This window comes from Pezoporus occidentalis, unplaced genomic scaffold (assembly GCF_034315485.1).
Source record: "Pezoporus occidentalis ecotype Australia unplaced genomic scaffold, CSIRO_AGI_Poc_V1 ctg350, whole genome shotgun sequence".
In the NCBI taxonomy this organism is placed as follows: Eukaryota; Metazoa; Chordata; class Aves; order Psittaciformes; family Psittacidae; genus Pezoporus; species Pezoporus occidentalis.
The window spans coordinates 219219-239151 of NW_026915484.1; the positions used below are offsets into that span (position 1 = coordinate 219219).

General features: G+C 48.2%; 1 protein-coding gene across 2 annotated transcripts in view; it reads right to left on the reverse strand.

Annotated features, from left to right (window-relative positions):
- Positions 1-4144: 4144 nt before the first annotated feature.
- The window catches only part of POLD3 (DNA polymerase delta 3, accessory subunit), a 31701-nt gene continuing 15912 nt past the window's right edge, over positions 4145-19933 (reverse strand). The window contains exons 8-12 of one of the 2 annotated variants that reach the window (XM_062630427.1): positions 18362-18524; positions 16957-17069; positions 10621-10715; positions 9702-9783; positions 4145-5008 (exon numbers count right to left, since the gene is read on the reverse strand). In XM_062630427.1, the coding sequence (XP_062486411.1) occupies positions 4806-5008; positions 9702-9783; positions 10621-10715; positions 16957-17069; positions 18362-18524 (656 nt within the window). In that variant the 3' untranslated portion in view covers positions 4145-4805. Of the gene's footprint in view, positions 5009-9701; positions 9784-10620; positions 10719-16956; positions 17070-18361; positions 18525-19933 lie in introns of both variants that reach the window. The other variant, XM_062630426.1, reaches the window with a different exon arrangement.

Below are 19933 nucleotides of genomic sequence, written 5' to 3' on the forward strand. Positions count from 1 at the left end.
ATCCCTTACAGACACCAGCCCAGGAAGCTCTCGGGGTGAAGGGACGGGGAGGGATGTGAGGAGTAAACAAGCACCGGGATGTGCCGGGTGGCGCGGGAGCCGCTGCTCCGGGATGGGGATGATGGGGATCGCCGTGAGCCACGGAGGTGGCTGCAAGGAGATGGGGGGTTGTGTAACAGGGCTGCTAATAGGGATGCTGAGCATGGGGTTTGCACTGAGGTGGATGCTCAGCACCAAGGGAGGATGTTCAGCACCGAGGTGGATGCTTAGCACCAAGGGATGTTCAGCACTGAGGTGGATGCTCAGCACCAAGGGATGTACAACTCCAAAGTAGTTGCTCAGCACCAAGGGTGGGTGATGCTCGGCCCTGAGGAAGGGTGCTCAGCACCCAGAGGGAGATGTTCAGACCTGAGGGGCCCTGGGTGCTCAGTATCCAGGCACAATGGCTTATCACCCTCCGCATCGTGGTGCTGGTACCCTCTAGTCATGGTGAGTGGGATACAATGCTTGGCTATTGCATCCTCATCCACCATGAGATGAGGATGAGGAAAAACCATCTCCAAACTCCCACTGATGCTTCTTCTCTTTGCATTTTGCAGTGTCTCTCTTCTCTCCACCAACTTTGAAGGCCCTGGTGATGCTCTCTGGCCTCTATTAGTGACTGCGTTCTTGTACTCATCCCTTAGCCCCACCTGAGCACCATTTACTGTGGTTTTGTGCTGTAGGCATCTAACATGCCACATCACCACCCAACAGAGTGGAGACTTCAGTGGGCAGCCCCCAGTGAAGAGCCCCACCTTGAAGAACACCACACTGGGGCTTAAATATTACTGCCATGGCTTTGCAGTTTAATTTCCTGACTTGTGGATGCCGGATGGGACCCCTCAAGGTCTCTGGTCCAAGCCCCAAAGCAGGGTCAGCTTTGATGAGAGATCCAGCTCTCAACTCAGAGCAGAAGCTCAGGGCTCCTACAGGTACTGCTGGCTTCCAAACCAGGGGCTTTTGGGATGCTCCAGGCAGCTTCCAGGCACTAAAACCCCTCCTTTGAGCCCTGCAGATGTGGTTTAAGATGGAAAACCTCTGAAAAGAATCAAACCGTGAATGAAGACCTGGAATTCATGCACAGTTCCTGATGGGACATGGGCTGAAGCCATCAAATAATGGCACCAGCAACCCAGATGCTGAGAAGTCAGCATCTCTGGTGCCTTGCAGCACCAGGACATGATGTGGGGGACATGAACATAGGCAGAATCACTCATAATTTGCCTTAGAAGAGTCAAAGACAGCTGGGTGATGAACTTGACCCTGTCAGATAATAGCTCCCATAGGGATCTCAGCACCCATGGCAGCAGATATGAACCAAAGCAGACCCCAGTGTGGCCGGGGGTGCTCCAAATCCCTACCAGCAGCACCCACACCTTGTATTGAGCACCTTAGGGTACTGCAGCCCATTCCCCGCAGCCAGGGAGAAGCAAGACGCTGACGCAGGGCCCTGGCAAGCACCCGCTCTGCTCTCCACCAGCCTCACGGAGCTGAGTTTTGCTTCCTTATAAGGCCCTGCTTGCTCCATGATTCCCAACTGGAATCCGCAGCCGAGCTGGCATTGCCTGTTCAGAGAGCAAAACAATTCCCTGCACCACCAGGACACCCTCCTGCCCAGCCCAGCCCTGCTGCTCACCGTCTGTTACCCTAGGCCAGCACCCAGCAGCGCTTCCTCGCATCCTTCCTCTGTTTTAGGCTGGCTGAATCCAGAGTGGGAAAGGCAGAGGGATTTTTCCCAAGCAGGCTCTGTCCTGGGGGAAGGAGGGTTATAAATCAGCTCAAGGGACACGGATGTTTCATCCCTAGGAGCAGCATTTCCAGCCCCTTCTCAGGGCACACACACGGGTGCTGGTTCAGAGGCATCATGTCTGATGGGAGCCTGGTGTATCAATAGTTGTATCCAATGGTGCAACTTCAGCTTCTCATCCCACCTGGAAAACAAGGGTAAAGCTTCCTCTGTTTGAAAGTAAGAGCAAACACCACTATAAAATGAACAATCATCCTCTCACAAACATGAGGCATTGCTCTTCTGAGGTCTAAAACTGGTTGGAAGGGGGATGCAGAGGAAAAAGAAATCCTAAAGGATTTCTGTAGCTCCAGGATGAATTTTGGACCCTGAGCACCATAAATACCAAATCTAGAGCTTACTGTGAGGCAGAAGACATGCTCTTTATCTGAAAGCCTTGCCTGGCTCTGAGCTGCTCTGATATTTCACCCTCACGAGCCACAGTGAGAAGGAACCTTCTCCCTTTAACCAGCCCCGTTCCTTGCTCCCATGCAATGCCTGGAGATGCTCCAGCCTCACCAAGGGGGCAACCAGGGACCTGAGGCCCCCCTGGGGCTGGCAGCCCATGAAGTGCAGGAGCAGGGAGTATGAGATCATGATTTTGGGCAGTCTGAAGCTCTCCTATGCCCTGCTTCTTCAGACATTAAGTCATTTTCCTGAGGAAGTCGCCTATGACGTTGAGCTGGTTATAGAGGGAGGTGGGGTGGAGCAGCGAGCTCCAGCTAGACCCTGGTAGAGGTGAGGTGCAAGAGCACTGGGACACCACGTCCTGCCAACATCTGCCATGGGAATGAGACAAAAAGGGTCCAAATTCAACACAGACCCTGGCATTTTGAGGTATTCTCACCCGTATTTCAGATGCCGTAAACCAGTTTAATGCTTCCAGCCCTGCCTGTGATGGAAGAACATTGCATCCACTCCACCAGTGACATTGTTCCATGCAGACAAATGTCACAGCAACCCTTGGAAATCAGAGTGAAGAATTAATGGACAGTTAACAAACAGCAAGAACAAAAGAAAAATGTCTTTAATGGGTTTGTTATTACTTTTCAAAATACACCCTCAATTCCAGAAAAAAAAACCAGGAACACTGCAGCAGTGTGGTTAACAGTTAAATTCCCTTCATAAAAGGCAGAACAAGGTGGCTCATTCTTTCCACATGGACCTCTGCTGCTCACGTCACTCCAACCTGGAGAGCTGACTTCGGCTGACACACCTTGAGAGCATGAAACCTCTTTCAGCTTGTGCAGCAGGCTCTGGGTTTGGATGGCTGGGAGTACCGTGGCATTTGTGGCTTCCCCTCATCTTCCCAGCCTTTTTTCCTACACATCTCCAATTCAGAAGGTCCAGAATTTAAGTTCTTAATGCTTCTGAGGAGTTACATGGGGAGGGGGTTGAGGTTGCCCTCAAACAGCCCTGTCAAGCAGTGATCCACATGTCAAGCAGCTGAAACCCCACAGTCTGGACACACATGGGCACACAGAGACACTGCTGCTTGTAGGTGTTTGAAGGAGATCCTCTCACGTGCCCTGATGGCCCAGGGTGATGTGACTTCCACCAAGGCAACTGCTGGTCACTATTAGGAGTGTGTGCTTTCAAATTCAGAGTCACCAACCTGATCTCCTGGTCAGAGTGACTGTAAACAGCTCTTCCTGGCCAAACGCTGGATTTCAGTGGGGTGCCTCAAGACATTCCTTCCTTGGTGACACTCTTCAGGCTTTAGGTAGCTTTCTGCCAACCACAAACTCTTTATAAACCAGGATGTACAATACATGCCCATACACGTGTTGGAAACAACCACTGATGACATCAGTCACCCATGTGGGGTCCTCAAAGGCCCAGGTTCAGAAATGCTCAGCACCCATGTCTGGAAAGTCTGCTATTTCTATGGATCTACCAAATTTAGCACCAGAAAGCATCCAAACTGGCACCTCATTTCTGATTCAGGGGCCTGCAGTGCTTTATTCATCTCCAGTAACTGGTTCCTCAGCACCATTTGCTGTGACACACTTCCCTCAGCAGGCGGAGGATGAGATGCCCTAGGAAACAACTCTCCTGGTGTCTAGATTATGCCTGGAAAAACACAGTTCAGACAACCCAAACCCTACAAAACCCAGAAGCAGGAATTCTTCACGGACAACACACCTGAGCGGTGTTATCAGCAGTGCCCTCTGATCACCCTTCCCTTTGACTCCTTAACTTCCAAGGTTAAGGATACAGTTGCTTTCCCAATAACAGCAAAGCCTTCCCCCAAATTACTCCGGAGCCAGTTGGGTGGGAAGCCTCAGAGATGTTTTTGCAGACACAGAGCACCAACAGTGTCCCGGGTCTATAATTAGGCATCTGAGCAGTTTACAGAGGATGCGTTCAAGGAAGAAAAGAGTAAGAGAGTTTTATATGGGCTGCTTTGTCCAAAAAAAGATTATGAAAGGCAGAGCAAAAACTATTTACCAGTCTTTAGGGGAAAATCAAGTTCATTTCATTCAGTTAAAGCTGAAGCAGATGTTCAGTATTTGTGGGTATGTCTCAAGACCGGTTACGTTACAGCTTCGAACCAATGTGACCATTTACATCAATCTGGAGAACTGGGGGTGTAAAAAAGAAGGGGGAAAAGAATGCCACAACTCAACTCTTTGTTTTGCTCCACTGTGGAAGAGGCCTCAGCACCAAGCAGGTAAAAGGCCATTATTAAAAAAGCATAAGATTTTAATGGGATAAATGGGGAGTCTTTCAAGAGTTCCTCTAGATTTTACTTCTAACTGGTGCTTCCCACACTCAGTAAAGAGGATTCAAGTTACTGCAGTGAGGAATTACACTTTTCTCTGATACAAAATCTAGTCCAGAGGGCTTACTTACACAGTAAGCAAGATATCTTACGTAAGTGAAGATTGCATGTCGTCCTCCTCCCCTGCAGCAGCTTGCAGAACGCTGCACAAGAAGAGCAATGGTCCCAAGAGGACCAGGAGAAAGACCCAGTTCATTTCTTCTGGAAAAAGCCCATGATGGAGACCTGCTTGTTGGCTCTGCTGGCAGCAGCCACCCCTTTCTTCACGTTCTTCCTTTCTTCTTTTGGTTCTTTCTTCAGAGGCAGCACAGGCTGTTTGGGTGCAGCGGGTGGCTTGGTCTTGAAGTCATCGTCGCTATCTGTGCAGGATTCGCTCTCATAAACCTTCTCAGTCACTGGTTAAGAGAGAAGAAGAACAGATGATGGTGGTTAAGCCTCTGTACCAGAGAGCAGAGACCTCCCTGCTGCAGGGGAGGAAATGAGCGTTTCTGGAAGTGAGCATTTGGGGCTCAAGGAGAATGTGTCAGATACAGGAATTCAGTGCGTTGCTCAAGGTCAAGCAGGAGATCCAGATGACTGGATGGGCTTTGCATGCACTGACTCAAACCGCTTCCCCTCTTTCTTAAGTGTAAGATGGCAGGTTAATGACTCAGAAGCTTTAATCACAGAACATGCAATGCTCTGGATTAGAAGGAACCTTAAAGCTCCTCCAGCTCCAACCCCTGCTGCAGGCAGGGACCCCTTCCATAGAGCAGCTTGCTCCAAGCCCGTGTCCAACCTGCCCTTGAACACTGCCAGGGATGGGGCAGCCACAGCTTCTCTGGGCACCCTGTGCCAGCGCCTCAGCACCCTCCCAGGGAAGAGCTTCTGCCTAAGAGCTCAGCTCAGTCTCCCCTTGGGCAGGTTAAAGCCATTCCCCTTGGCCTGTCCCTACATCCCTTGTCCCAGGCCCCTCTCCAGGTTTCCTGCAGCCCCTTCAGGCACTGGAGCTGCTCTCAGGTCTCCCCTTCAGGAGCCTTCTCTTTTCAAGTGTCAGCCAGCTCTTTCCAAATGGCTTGATGTCACCACACACATATATGCCACATGCAGGCCTTCAAGAGCAGCAGCCCAAGGCTCCCTACTGGGAAGGGCCCTCAGGAGAACAGCTCCCTTTCCAAATCTATTCAAGTGTTGCCCTCTTCTTAGAAGCAAGGCCCAACTCTACTGAAGACCATCAACTGACAAGCAGCCATCAGAAAGTGATGAATCTGAAGGTGAGCAGAATTGCAGATGATGGAATGTCTATTTTATAGTTAAAAAGCACCATTCCGAGTTGGTCTGATTTCCACAGGGACCACAACAATCAGATTGCCCTAAAGTCCAGATGAGACAACCCAAAGAGAGGCCCAGAATTCCCTCACCAGCACCTCAGATGGTCAGGGAAGCTTGAAGCAAACATAGTTAAAGCAATACAAAACCTTGGGGGCAGTTGCTTTCTAGAAAGGTGGGCACCCAGAAAGAAATCCTTTAAAAACCCCAACAAATCCAAACCCATGAGTGAAATCAAGGGCTCTGAAGGGGATTGCCAGCTCACCGCTGTCAGCATCCAGGGATGGAAAGCTAAGGGATATAAAGCAAGGCTCACGGATATTAAAGTGGAGTCAGCTCTGCTGATGAAAGCCATGATTAGACACTAGTAAATGTTGTATCAGCTTTCCCAGCAGTGCTCTGGGATTCCTCTAGCAAACCATTTTTCTTTAGCAACTCTATTTCTTTAAACAGATGTCCCAACTTCCCTTCTTCTGGGAATCTGGCTTTCACTTGCATTAATGCATCAAATCAAAGCAGGTTTTCTACGTAACCAGAGACTGGGAAGAGGAATGGTATGAAGCCCTGCACGGCAGTGCTAGCAGATGCTCAAACAGGGACTGGAAACCCAAACTAACCCCTCTTCAGAGGCAAGGGGGTTTCAGTGAGCAGCTTTAACTGCACTGGCCACTACTGAGCTTTATAAAGTTATCAGGCTGTCACCCCTGTCAGTAATCACTGCTAAGTCCAAATGCATGCACTGAATCCCCTCCAATTGCAAGATAACACAGTTTAGATCAACTTTCTTTCACTGCTATCTCAGCTGAAGTCCAACTCTGTATCTGCAGCAGATACAGGCATGCAGACAGATACTGGTGCTCAGCTCAGAGCCAGACTCACTAAATCAGTGGTAACTCAAACTACACGAGTTCTTAACTTAAACTGGTGCCATAAGACAGATTTACCTACAATATACATAGATACATATTTCAATTTACAAGTCCATGGAGCTGCTTCTGGATTGTAGGACCTCAATTTTCTTGCTTTTTAAATGTAGATGCTGCCTTTCAGCTGTTACATTCAGCTCTGGGGGCAGCAATACAAAAGGCATGTGGAGCTATCGGAACAAGCTCAGAGGAGGCTATGGAGATGCTGCGAGGGCTGGAGCAGCTCTGCCCTGGAGCCAGGCTGAGAGAGCTGGGCTGGGGCAGCCTGGAGAAGAGAAGGCTCCTGAAGGGGAGGAGGAGACCTGAAGGGGCTGCAGGAAAGCTGGAGAGGGGCTCCAGTGCCTAGGGACAGGAAGGGGCTGCAGGAAAGCTGGAGAGGGGCTTGGGACAAGGTTCAAGGCCAGGTTGGACACAGGGGCTTGGAGCAAGCTGCTCCAGTGGAAGGGGTCCCTGCCCGTGGCAGGGGTTGGAGCTGGAGGAGCTTTAAGGTCCCTTCCAACCCAAACCATTCTGTGATTCTATCCTTTCTAGTTTTAGGAAGTGCAAGGTAGAAAATGCAGCAGCTTAACTCTCAGCAGTTCCCCTTTGCTATATACTAAGGGCAGACATTCGACTGATAAGAGTCCCACTTGGTACAAGTCCTGTTCTTAACCCCACAGATACTTTAATTGCTCAATTCCCCTCAGGGCTAATCCCTAAGTTAGTTTTGCTTTTTGACACCAATTCCTTGCTATTGCAGATGTTGTGAAAATGAGCTCTTAAAATCATGGAGAAATTTCAAGTACAGCCTAATCCTAACACTAGGATTTAACATCTCTTAAAACCTAGTCCTTGTTTAAAAAGACAAGAGGGAGAGGGGGGAAAGAACCCCCTATATTGCAAAGAATAACAACAATTTACTTTAACCTGAGAGATCTGCGAGGTATTTACCCTTCCAATGATTAGACCTGTGCATGGAAAGGGTGGGAAAGGGAGGGGAGGAGAGAAACTGGACAAGAACCAGACAGCAAGTTCTGTGCAAGAGACTGGTAGGGATTTAGTATGGAAAGCAGCCCCTCTTCCTTACCCATTTCCTCAGTTTCCCAGCTCCATCCACCCCCTCTATCCCAGAGGATCTGTCTCCCAAAGCACACCAGGGGCTTGCATTTCCCTTCTCAGATAATGGTAGTAGATAGGACTGTAAAACTAAAGGTCTGGATTTCACAAGAGGCTATTAAATAACTTGGGAATGAGAAGAAGGGAAAGGCAGGCGATATTCCCAGCACTGGTATGTTTGGGAAAGGCTGGAAAGAAAGAGAAGAGCACTCCTTGCTGGAAGCTGAACCCGGAACAATCATTCCTGCAAGGCCTGGATGCAGAGCTCGATCAACTCCACTCCTCACATAATGCTTTCTATTTTCCTTCCAAGTGTTTTAATAGCTCTATCTGGGGTGGGAGAGCAAAACACCCCATAACACAACCAGCCAAGGCACTCAATAGCTTTGTGCAAGGCCAATTCTTGGACACAACTACAGGATTTGAGATTTCACTTACCAACATAGTGTTTCTTTAAAGGAGACACACAAAGTTAATGGGAAACAGAAGATACAACTACACAGATAGGTGCAAACAGACACAAGCTGACTCACGTCCAGGCAGCTCCAAACCTGGGCCAAGCAAGTCTGTGCCTTTCTATGCTGTGACACAATGACAAACCTGTGTGACAGCAACAGATCTTCTCCTAGGACTGGCTGAGCTCCCCTGACATCAGCAAGGCTGGAGAACATGAAGCATCCCGTACAATTCAGCTGACAAAAACACATTCCACCCTCTTAACGTTTTTTAGCCTTTAAATAATAGACTTTGAACTCCTGCAGCTCTGCTTCACTGTCAGGACACAGAGGAGGAAAGCGCAGGGGTGATGCACAGCTTTCCCCTGCTCACAGGAGGAAGCAGGGTCCAGTGGGGCTGGAATTCAAAGCCTTTGGCTTTCAGTACTTATGTAGAGGGTCTCTCCCCTCCTGAAAGCAGAGCTGTCCTTATCAGAAACAGAAACCCTCTCAAGGGTTTAAGCTCCAACTTATTCCTTATCTGGGATACTTAACGTTTATATTAACATATAACCAAGGCCTGCTGCACAGCTTTGGATGTATCCCCAAATGAAGAGAATAAAACCAAACATAAAACCCACTCCACTCCCCCCAAATACTCAAAATCATCAAACCAAAATGATAACAGCCAAAATCTACCCCAAAACTTGGACCTCTCTCTGCATCATCTTTAAAAGCTTGTAGCTTTGGAGAGCAAATGAAGGAGGTGCTTATGGTGGCACGAGGGAAGGGAGAAGTGAAAGAAAAACTGTGAATCATGGAATGGTTTGGGTTGGAAAGGACCTTAAAGCTCCTCCAGCTCCAACCCCTGCCACGGCCAGGGACCCCTTCCACTAGAGCAGCTTGCTCCAAGCCCCTGTGTCCAACCTGGCCTTGAACACAGAGCACCAGCTCCATGGCCTCCTCTGGGCTTACTCCAGCAGCTCCACGTCCCTCTTGTGCTGCTGCCCCAGAGCTGGATCAGGACTGCGGGGGGGGTCTCCCCAGAGCACAGCAGAGGGGGAGAATCCCCTCTCTCGACTGCTGCTCACACTCTTTTTGTCATATGCTTTTGGTAATCAAAGAATCAGGATTCAGCTCCAGCTCCACAACTCCCTGTGCAGGCCTTCACCAAAAGGGCAGTTATCTCGATCTTGCAGCATGAGGTTGAAGTGGAACAGCAAAGTGATTTTGTGAACCTCTTTCTGAGCCTGGGAGAGGCTGGCCTTTAAACACCTTCAGCACATCTTCAGTATAGTTCCACTGTGGTGTAGAAGAGAGCTTACCCATGCAGCCTTCTTCATCATCAATGAACATCTTGGATTTCAGCACACGCTTCCGTTTCCTCTTCCTCCCTCCAGCTGAAACCTGAGGGACATTGAGGTATTGTGAGATATCAAGAGTTAAATCCCCAGGCACAGATCAGAAAAGCTTCACCCCTGGGTGTGCAATATGGTGCCCCTCATGAAGCTGACCATGATCTGAGAACTAAACCTGTCTCTTCCCTGGATATCCCAGTCTCACTTTTGATGATGCCACAATTCCCTCCATCCCACCAGGACAAACGTCAGAGAGAAAACACAAACGAAATGAGACCTTAAACCTTCCCCTGTGCCAGCATAGGGGCACATTCCTCTTCTGAGCCATGTGACAGCTTGAAACGTGTTTTAGTTATATGAGAAGGTGGCACCAGGGTTGTCCCATCAAACCTCTGAGGAATGAGGAAGCAACAAGCTGTGCAAGACACCACAACTGATGTGACACAGTTGCACCCTCAGTAAACCTACGTGTCTTTTCTCTGCTTAGAGGTTAACTTCTTGCCAACTCCAGCCCACCCCCTTAGGCAGCAGCTTTCCTGTGATAGAAGATTGGATACCAAGAGTCTCTGGTTTCATTTCTGGCCCTGCCCTGGCTCCCAAGGCCAAGATTCAGAGGGAAAAGTGTTGAAATATGAGCCACAATTCATAGAACTGTTAGGAGGGGAAAAGGGAAGAAAATAGAAACCTGCTTATGACAGCAGAAAAGTCAGAGTTTAAACACCAGCGAGAAAATGAGTGAACTGGTGAATGTGATGTACTCTTTCAAGCAGGATGATGTGATGGGCTTGACAGGGAAACAGGACTTCCCCTTTAGCATCTTAAAAGTGGCTGGGTAATGCCCATCGAGTGAGATCAAACCAGAAGCTCATCACTAACACGCTCTTACCTCTGTGGATGCAGGCTCCAGTTCAGTTTTTAGGGTAGGTACGGGAGGTGGAGATGGAGGTTTCTCTTCCTCAGGTGTAGGAGGTGGTGGGATACCTGCTAAGAAGATGAACATTGTGGTAGCACCCAGGGCTAATGCTACCCCTCTGTCTTAACTAATATCATTTAACTCTGAGCAATTGCTTGTAACTTATATTTAGATCAAGGTTTACAAGTTCTCACTCAGGTTTGTTTAATTCAAGTCAGGACAAGTTGTCTGGAGTGGTCAGCCCCCAGCCAGATGGCTCCCCCGGTGCTACGTGCTGCAGCTCCCACAGGAAGGAGGGTGGGATAGGATGGGAGAAGCGCATTTGGGATTTTGGTAAACCAAAAATCCATTCCTCCAAATGAAACCTTAAAAATAAGCCCAGAAACTGGCAGGTTTTAGCCATGTTTTTCACTTGCTCATTGAAAAGATGGACTGGAACTTGTTTAGAGATTGAAGGAGTCTGGGTTTAAGGCTACATATTCCCAATCACTGGTTGACCTCAGTTTCTCTACCTCTCCTCCATCACTAAAACAGTTATTGATGGTGCTACACACCCCAGACAATCCATGCTATTAGCTTGGAACTACCTTAATCCAAGAATTAAGTGTAATAATAGTATCACCCATCCTAAAAGATCACTAAGAGACACCTCAACCTTTGGTTGGCAACCAAACCACCCCCAAAAACTAAGCCCATTCTCTCCTGTGCCGTCATCTGTGCTGTGCTCTCCTCTGGGTGCAAGGACAGAGTGGAATCATTTTAATGCCAAAAGTGGCTGAAATAGTCAAGGCCACTTCATAAAGAGCAAAACCAGGTCTGGAGCTTCTACCAGCAACGTCAAACAGAGCCTTAGTGAGGCTCACAAAGGGGAAAGTCAGGGTCATTCTTCTGTGGGGCTGGCAGGGGGACAGAGCCCTCATGGGAAAGCAAAACCAGTGCAGGGCAAGGAGCAGCACCTTGCACCATGCAGCACAGTGGCTTTAAGAAATCCTCTCCAAATCAAGGGGAGAAACAACTGCCATGGAGGTCCTCAAGTGTGGGGCAGAGCTAAGAATAGGGGGGGGAGAAACTCCTCATCTGACCTATTGCTTAAGCACAGCACCGATGTGGCTGGATGGGAGGTCAGGGTGCCTGCTTGGCTTCTGCTCCCAGCTCCACTGGCTGCAGCCCTGCATTCATCCCGTTCTTGTAACAGGAATTCTGGATCCGTGGCTGTCCCAAGTGATTAGGTCAGTGTTAAGAGTTATGACTGTTGGCCAGGCAAAGGCCCAAGTGACCTTCAGAGGTTAAGAAGGGCTCAAGTGAAACAGTGCTTGGCTGCCAAGGCTAAATAATAAATGACATTCTTCAAACAAGGGCTCAGCCTCATAACTACTTCAGTAAGCAAGGCACAGAAATGCAAACAGAGAGGGATAACATGACTCGGTATTCCACCTTGCTCCAGAGAGCTGGGGCTGGCAGCTGTGCGAGGATAAAACACCAAACAAGGGATCAGCTCTAAGGTGTTAACTGCTGGAGCAGGCAGGAACTGCAGCCCAGGAGCTGCAGGGAACTCAAAATTCCCCCTATTTAGCAGGCTCTCAGAAACTGGAGGCTGGAAAGAGCACATATTGCACTGCACCAAACCTGCTGCTCAGCCAGCCACACCAATCTGAAAGCAGCTTGAAGGGCTAAAAGGGGTGAAAAGCAGCCTGCTGCACACAAGCAGAGGCTGCTGAAGGTACCTGCAGTGTGTCAGCTCACTGGGGGCAGATTTAGGCTTTGTTTTCAGCCTCCTTCAAACAAGCACCCCCAGCTTTTGGCAGGGAGAAGGCACCTTCTCCCCACGTCAGAGTGTTTCAGACTACCACCAAGCTGCTTCTCTATCCCTTTATTATCCTCTCCTAGCCAACACAGCCCTCTGACATGTGCTAACTCCTGAGTCAACCTCTAGCTGCTGCCCACAGTTTACTCAACAGCAACAGCTGCATGAAATGGATACAAGTTGGGCAATTGGATGTCCCAAAGATGTAAATCCTGGCTTTGTTCAGCCTGCTCTGACCCTGCCTGGAAAAAAAACTGTGAGAAGCTTTAGGGCTGCTGCTGCTGCTCTGCGAAACAGAGCGAGTGTGGAGGTTACAGTGCCACTGAAATCACCCTCCAAAGTGGCTGTAAAACACTTGTCAACACTGTGAAACGCTGCCTGTGTTGGTATAGCTGGAGCTGCCAAACCCTCCTGTCCTCTGTGGACACACTTGTGTAGTTTATTCTGGCACTGGAAGCAAAACAACCTGCAGTGACTAAGGCACCCTCATACCAATATAACTTTTTAATGAAAAATCATTTAAATGGGGAGGATTGTGCCTTATGCCCTCTCTGTATATTCAACTCGGTACAATGTGCTGACACTCGTGTAAGAAGAGCTTATTTTGGGCTACATTCAGTATATAAAGAGCAGACTAATATAGAACGATGCAAAAGACCTGCCCTGATACAAATACAGCCATACAGTGCTTCACATCATGGAATCCTGGACTGGTTCATGTTGGAAGGGACCTTAAAGCTCATCCAGCTCCAACCCCTGCCACGGGCAGGGACCCCTTCCACTAGAGCAGCTTGCTCCAAGCCCCTGTGTCCAACCTGCCCTTGAACACTGCCAGGGATGGGGCAGCCACAGCTTCTCTGGGCACCCTGTGCCAGCGCCTCAGCACCCTCCCAGGGAAGAGCTTCTGCCTAAGAGCTCAGCTCAGTCTCCCCTCGGGCAGGTTAAAGCCATTCCCCTTGGCCTGGCCCTACAGGCCCTTGTCCCAAGCCCCTCTCCAGCTTTCCTGCAGCCCCTTTAGGCACTGGAGCTGCTCTCAGGTCTCCCCTTCAGGAGCCTTCTCTTCTCCAGGCTGACCCAGCCCAGCTCTCTCAGCCTGGCTCCAGAGCAGAGCTGCTCCAGCCCTTGCAGCATTTGATCATCAGTTGTTTCAAACCCACAAAATGGGGCTAAATCTGCCTGAAAAAGGGCAGTGTTCTTACTTGGAGTTTCCCAGGTAGAGCCCTGTCTGAACACAGTTCAGTCACAGCAGTGGCTGTAGACAAGCATCACCTATCTGCAGCTGCACCCCTGCCCAAGGCCATGCCTCCTTCTCCTCCTCCTCTGCTTCCAGTGGAGGTCAGCCAGGTTAGCAGCAGCAGCAGCCACACTCTTGGCCTTTGATCCCACCCTGGGGGTGCAGCTTCCCATATTGCATCTTGCATATTTAAAACTTACCCCTTGATCATCTGGGGGGTGTTTATGCAGGTGGTGGATGCACCGTGCCCTGTCCGGCAGCGATTCCCAAATGCTGTGCAGCATATGGTGCCTTCCTCCCTGCTCCCACTGGGATGCAGCATGGAACAATGTCACTCCAGGCCCCATTTTCCTCATTGATGCTGATTAAAATTGACCCTGCTCTCTGGAGAAACCTGCTCCAACCTTCCCAAGGATAAAAGCTCTTAAATCCCAGCTGCTATATATATATATATATATATTTAATTATTTGTTACTTACATCCTTGTATTTGAATACTGAATGGAATATTATCAGCTTGGATTCTGTATGAGTATTTCAAAGAACTCAAATCTATCTCCTTTCATCCAGCTGGATTTAGAAGGGCAAGCAGCAGAACCAAAGGGCTGAACATGGACCTTGTCAGGGTGGTTTAAATAGCCATTAGCTTGAAAAGGAAGAACGGAGAAGCTCTCTTGATTCCCGTCTTTCCCTTTTAAAAGGGAATAGCACTAAGCTAATCAATAATACACAAATTTGTATGTCTAAGATATAATTTGCATACATTTCCAATTCTAATACACAACACAAAGCTCCACATAATGGAGAGAACAAAGAGGACTATGCATGATGCAGGAGGAGCAAGAGCAGCTCTCCAAATGGAAAGTCAAACCTTCTGCCTGCATCTCCAGTGGGTTAAACAGGAGTAAATCAAAAGCCAATTTAACAGATGCCTGAGTGAGTGGCCTTACTTGTCCTGTTCTCAATGCCTAAAGCTACTCTGAATGAGGACAGTTAAGACACACGGGCTCCCAACCTGACTAGAGGACCAGACTGATGGCTTCTAATCGCAAATCCAGTTAACTCACACTTAAGAGCACAAATGAAACAAGGCACAACACCTAAACAGACCTACTGCAGGCACTCAGGTAGGAGTACACACACAGACTTTGGAGCAAACCTTGGAATATATTAAAGCAGAAGGCACCACATCCAAAGGTATTAACTATTCAGCACATGCTAAAGGTGAATATTCAACAAGAGACATGAGCTCTAATATCCAAAAGTGGATATGCAGCAAGCAGGAGTTTGCAGTATTCTCTACAGGTGATGCTTTGCCCTAAAAGGCTGGACCAGATGATCCTTGAGGTGCCTTTCAACCTGAGATTCTATGGTTTTACAGAAAGAGCTCCTCAATTTAGAACAGCCATAGAGCACTGTTTTTAGTCTCAGGAGCTAGAGAGAAATAGGTAAGTAAAGCAGACTGTGTGCTCAGACCACTGCCATCAACACAGGAGGCAGGGGTCCCCAACTCACAGCAGAGCAAGGAAGACTGAACCAAGAAGCCTTTGCACTTCAAGATTAGAATCAGGTATTATTATATTAGACTAGGTAGACTGAGCTGAGCTCTTAGGCAGAAGCTCTTCCCTGTGAGGGTGCTGAGGCGCTGGCACAGGGTGCCCAGAGAAGCTGTGGCTGCCCCATCCCTGGCAGGGTTCAAGGCCAGGTTGGACACAGGGGCTTGGAGCAAGCTGCTCCAGTGGAAGGGGTCCCTTGCCTGTGGCAGGGCTTGGAGCTGGATGAGCTTTAAGATCCCTTCAACCCAAACCAGCCTCATTTCTGCCCACTCCTGTTAGTGAAGAGCCAACGAGCTGAGAGATTCCAGCCCAGCAAGAAGCGGTGCTTTCAGTGGCCAAAGGAGCTGATTTCAATCTTCCCTCTTCAGAGCTAAACACCACAGCTTGTCAGGAGGCTGAGTGATGAGTAAATGGAAAGACTGGATAATAGCTTACAAACATTTAAAGAAATAAATACCAAAGAGTGTGGGCATATATACTTTTTTTTCATGGCCAAACAAGGAGCTGCACACAGGAATGTGATGAAATTAAGGCTAATCATGAAGAACAGCTTCCCGAGAGATTTATCATCCTGTGGGATAGCCCGAGCAGTGATGGATGCCTGATGACAGAGATCACTTGAAATTCTGCTGGGCAGCAAAGAACCCATGAAAATAGGCCTAAGGTGGCATGGAGGCTGCTATGACATCCAACAGTATTCACCTCTCTAATTTGTATTGCAGATTCTCTTCATTCCAGGGTTGTTTCTCATCTGGTAGCCACACTGAATAAGCAAACAGCTTCAGCTGGAGCCACCTCCTCACTAACACAACTTATTTCATGTTGCACCTATTTTTGACTGGAAGCTGTACACCAAAACTGGTGGTTTCAATTATTTGCCTGTAATGATCCCCAAATTCTTTTCCTGATCAGTTTGCTGGATGACTGCGCCATTTCACACATACTCGCCAGCTCGATCCCAACTTCTTTTCCAGTTATCTGTATTGAACGGCATTTGTCACCTCAATTATCCAAATTCTTTGGAATCCAGCCCTGCTGTTCCTCATTATAAACCCAAATCTTGCGACGTTCTGGGCACCCTTCTCCTCTCAAAGCCAAGAGCCACCGAGGAGACGTGGAGTCGCATCGGATATGGCTCAACTGCTTTGCCTCCAGTTTCTCTATTATCTTGCTTTTTTGGATGCCTCACTTCCAATGCTCTCTTCCAACCCATTTCTATAAACAGACAGAATAAAGATACTAAAAATGACCCTGGGAAGGGGGGAGGTCACTTTGTGAGTGTTTATTCACCAGATAAACTGGTTATGACCAGTCCTACAGCTCTGGAAGGCGCGCTCTCTTTCACAAGAGATTTGAGAATCTCCTTCCCACACGTCAGCGTGACTGGCAGCACACTTGGTGAGGAGACAGCCAGATCTGAGCTAAGCTAAAACAAAGACTGAATGACTGCAGCATCTCAACTCTATGCCCAAGTGCTTGCAGGGCAAGATAAACAGACAGCTCAAGCTACAGCCATTTGCACGGTCTTTAGTCCTTGAAATGGCAATCCTCTAAGGCCTAAAGACTTATAAACCCTTCAGTCCTCTAAACTACAAGTCCTCAATCACTAACCAACACTTTAGATAGTAATACTGTCAAAGATTACTATTTAGATAGAAATACTGTCAAAATCAGCCCCCTGACCTCCATGCCTGGTTGTTTCTGTATCTTTTTTACCTTCCTCATCACTGCTGTCAGACTGAAGCTGTTTGATTCGCTTCCTTTTCTTCTTTACATTTTCAGGTTCTCTTTCTTCCTCATTATCCGACTTGTCCACCCTCTTCATTTTACTGCCATAACAAGAAAGGAAAAAGGAATGAATATGTGTTATCCCTTGCGTGTGCATCAAAGCATCACGTGTGTTTAGATGAGCACGTGTCTGACAGAAGTACTGCTAGCAAGGACATCAAATACCTCTCTACCTCTTAAAACCGTCACACACACTGAAGAATACTCACCTATACAATCAAGCAGAGGTGCAGGAGCATTTTTAAGCCTCTCACCCATACCCATACCCAGTTCTCCAAAACAAGAAGGATTTCTTTAGCCCCATGTTTTGCCCAGTACCTCACCTAGCTTGGCCACAGCACCCTGGCAAAAGAGCCTTTCTGATCTTGTCTCTTATAGCTCAGGCTCCCAAACACTAATGTCCCCAACAGCATCTCTCAGAAGCTCTTTTGACAGCCTGCTTGCCACTGACTGACTATGAGGTAGTGTCTCAGAATCCTGGAGCCATTTTTAAAGACTACTGGAGAAATAAAAGAGCTTCTTTCTTTTGAATGTTGGCGAGACGTGTCAGACTAACAAGCCTGGAGGCTAAAGGCCCACGTAGCCTCCTAGAGCTGGGACAGCCCAAGTGGCCTTCCCAACATCCCACTGCCAGCACGCAGCTTTCCAGGCCCTTGGCTTCTTGACTAAGACTAGCAATAAGAAGTCCAGTGAGCACTAGCTGTGATGGTGGGCTGGGTGGTGGTGTGCTTACCTATTTAGTTAGAAACAGATCAAGACCACCAATTAATTACTCATAGGCCACCAGAGAGCCATCAGCCTGTAATGATTTTTTGTCTCTGTCAGTTTGGGTTGGATGAAACACAAAGGGCTCAACTTCAAATTGACTTGGAGTCTCAGCCCAAAGTAAACCAGCGACATTGAAAGCAGCACTACATGAGCTATGGAAATCAACAAGCAGAACTTTGTGTGCTGGAAGCTGTGTACATATAAGTTTGGGAATATACTACCTTCCCTGCAGTACAGGTGCTCCTGCCAGCCCCCCCAGATTGCCTGCAAGGTCTATGTTAACTCTCCTCACAGCGTGAGGTTGTCTCATGGAAAGCCACCACTGAACACTACCTGGACCGTGCCCCTTCCATGTGCAACGGCACAAATGGCCCCAAGGCATCTACAGCACTAAATGGAAAAGAAATATTAGGAGAGGATTCTAAGGGAGACAATCTTAGCCTGGTTTAATGCAATTTAGAAGCTGGAAACAGGAGGTGAGCCAGCACTGTGTGACCAGCCAGCTCCATGCAGCCATCAACAAGTGGGTTAACAGACTTTAGGGATCCTGAGAGGTGTCACCCACCTTTTTTTGTCCTTCTGTTGATTTCTAGCAGGTTCTGTTTTCTTCCCAGGCTTCTCTACAACAGTATTAAGGGATGACCCTGGTTGTGCTTCAGGAACTGAAGGCGTGACTACTTCCTTCTCTTCCTTTGGTGGCTCAGGCACAGAGTTGACTTTGAGTTTATCTGTGGACAAGCCATTACAAGAAGAACACTGGGCATTCAGTTTGACTGACAACAAAGGATGGGCTAAAGAAAACCATTTACCAGCTTGGTTCTGCTGTTCCTGACAGCACAACCTAAGAAAACCAAGTGTGCCATAGCAGTTAAACTCTGTACAAGAGGGCTAAGAGGCAGAAGCCCTGACAATCACCAGGACCTTAGGCACTGCAGAAGGCTTGGGAGCCCCTCTTCTAGACATCCTCTTTAGCATAACGCCACATCCAGGATTTAGAAGGGAGCAACTGATCCATAAGCAGTTGCTCTCTTCTAAATTAGAGCTTCAGTCAAGCACAAAAGTGGCTGGAAACTGGAGAATCTGGACTGATGAATAGCAAGGAGAGGTGTGTGCAGTCCCCATCCTGCATAACATCAGAGTCTTGTCAGTAACATAACATAGTATTGTCAGTAAGAGCCATGGCTTCTTGTTCTACACTAACCCCAATGTGATTAAGAAACGTCCTCTTCTGCCTATAAGGACAATTCAGCTTCAAAAGGCTTAATCTAATACCACAAAAGAGATAGCAGGGGGGAGCAGACAGCAAAATACTATATTTATCCACCTCATAGGTGGTGCTGTCAGCACACCAGCACCTGATGGCAGTCTGTGAGCTTCACTCAGCAGCTCTACCCCACCAGAAACAAAGAACAGGCACGTCAGAAACCTGCAGCACCCAAAGCACAAGATGTCCAGCAAAGAAAAAAGTATTTAATAAGGAGATCAACCACGTTCTTAGTAAGAACAGAGGCTGCCGAGAGGGCTGAGACTTCATGCCAATGCCTTTCTGATACTGCTTGGAAACCAGGCCGCCTGCTTCATTGAGCAAGGGAAAATATCTTATGGAGCAGAGCTTGACTGACAGCTCTCTTATTTATGATCAACAGCAGAAAGCTGAAGGACCCAGTTATTGTTATCTCAGGACTTTCTGGCAAGGGTGAAATCTCTGATGCCAGGACAGACATACAACACGCAGGGAATAAATCTTACTCCTGGAATCACCCTCTCTCTTCTAAACACATCAGAATTTCCAGTTCTACTCTGTTTGCTCCTTCCCTGCAGCCACCTCAAGTTTCCTTGAAGCACTCCCCGACAGGACTCCATAAAGTGAACCCCACTGGAAATCATGGGAATGCATTCACAAAGCTTTCTCCATCACCACTGGCTCTTCTTTACCATGCAGTTTGCTGGGGTTCCAGCATCTGAACTCTGGTTCAGGGCTCTTCTTAGACCTTAAGAATTTACTTGAGTTCATTGTAGTAACTGTGTCCTCAGCTCCCTCAGCCACACAAAAACAGGAACTCAATGATGCCCAACAGTACTGTGTCTTGTGTGTTCAGGGCTGGAACTGTACCCTGCAACCTCTGACAGAGGGCTG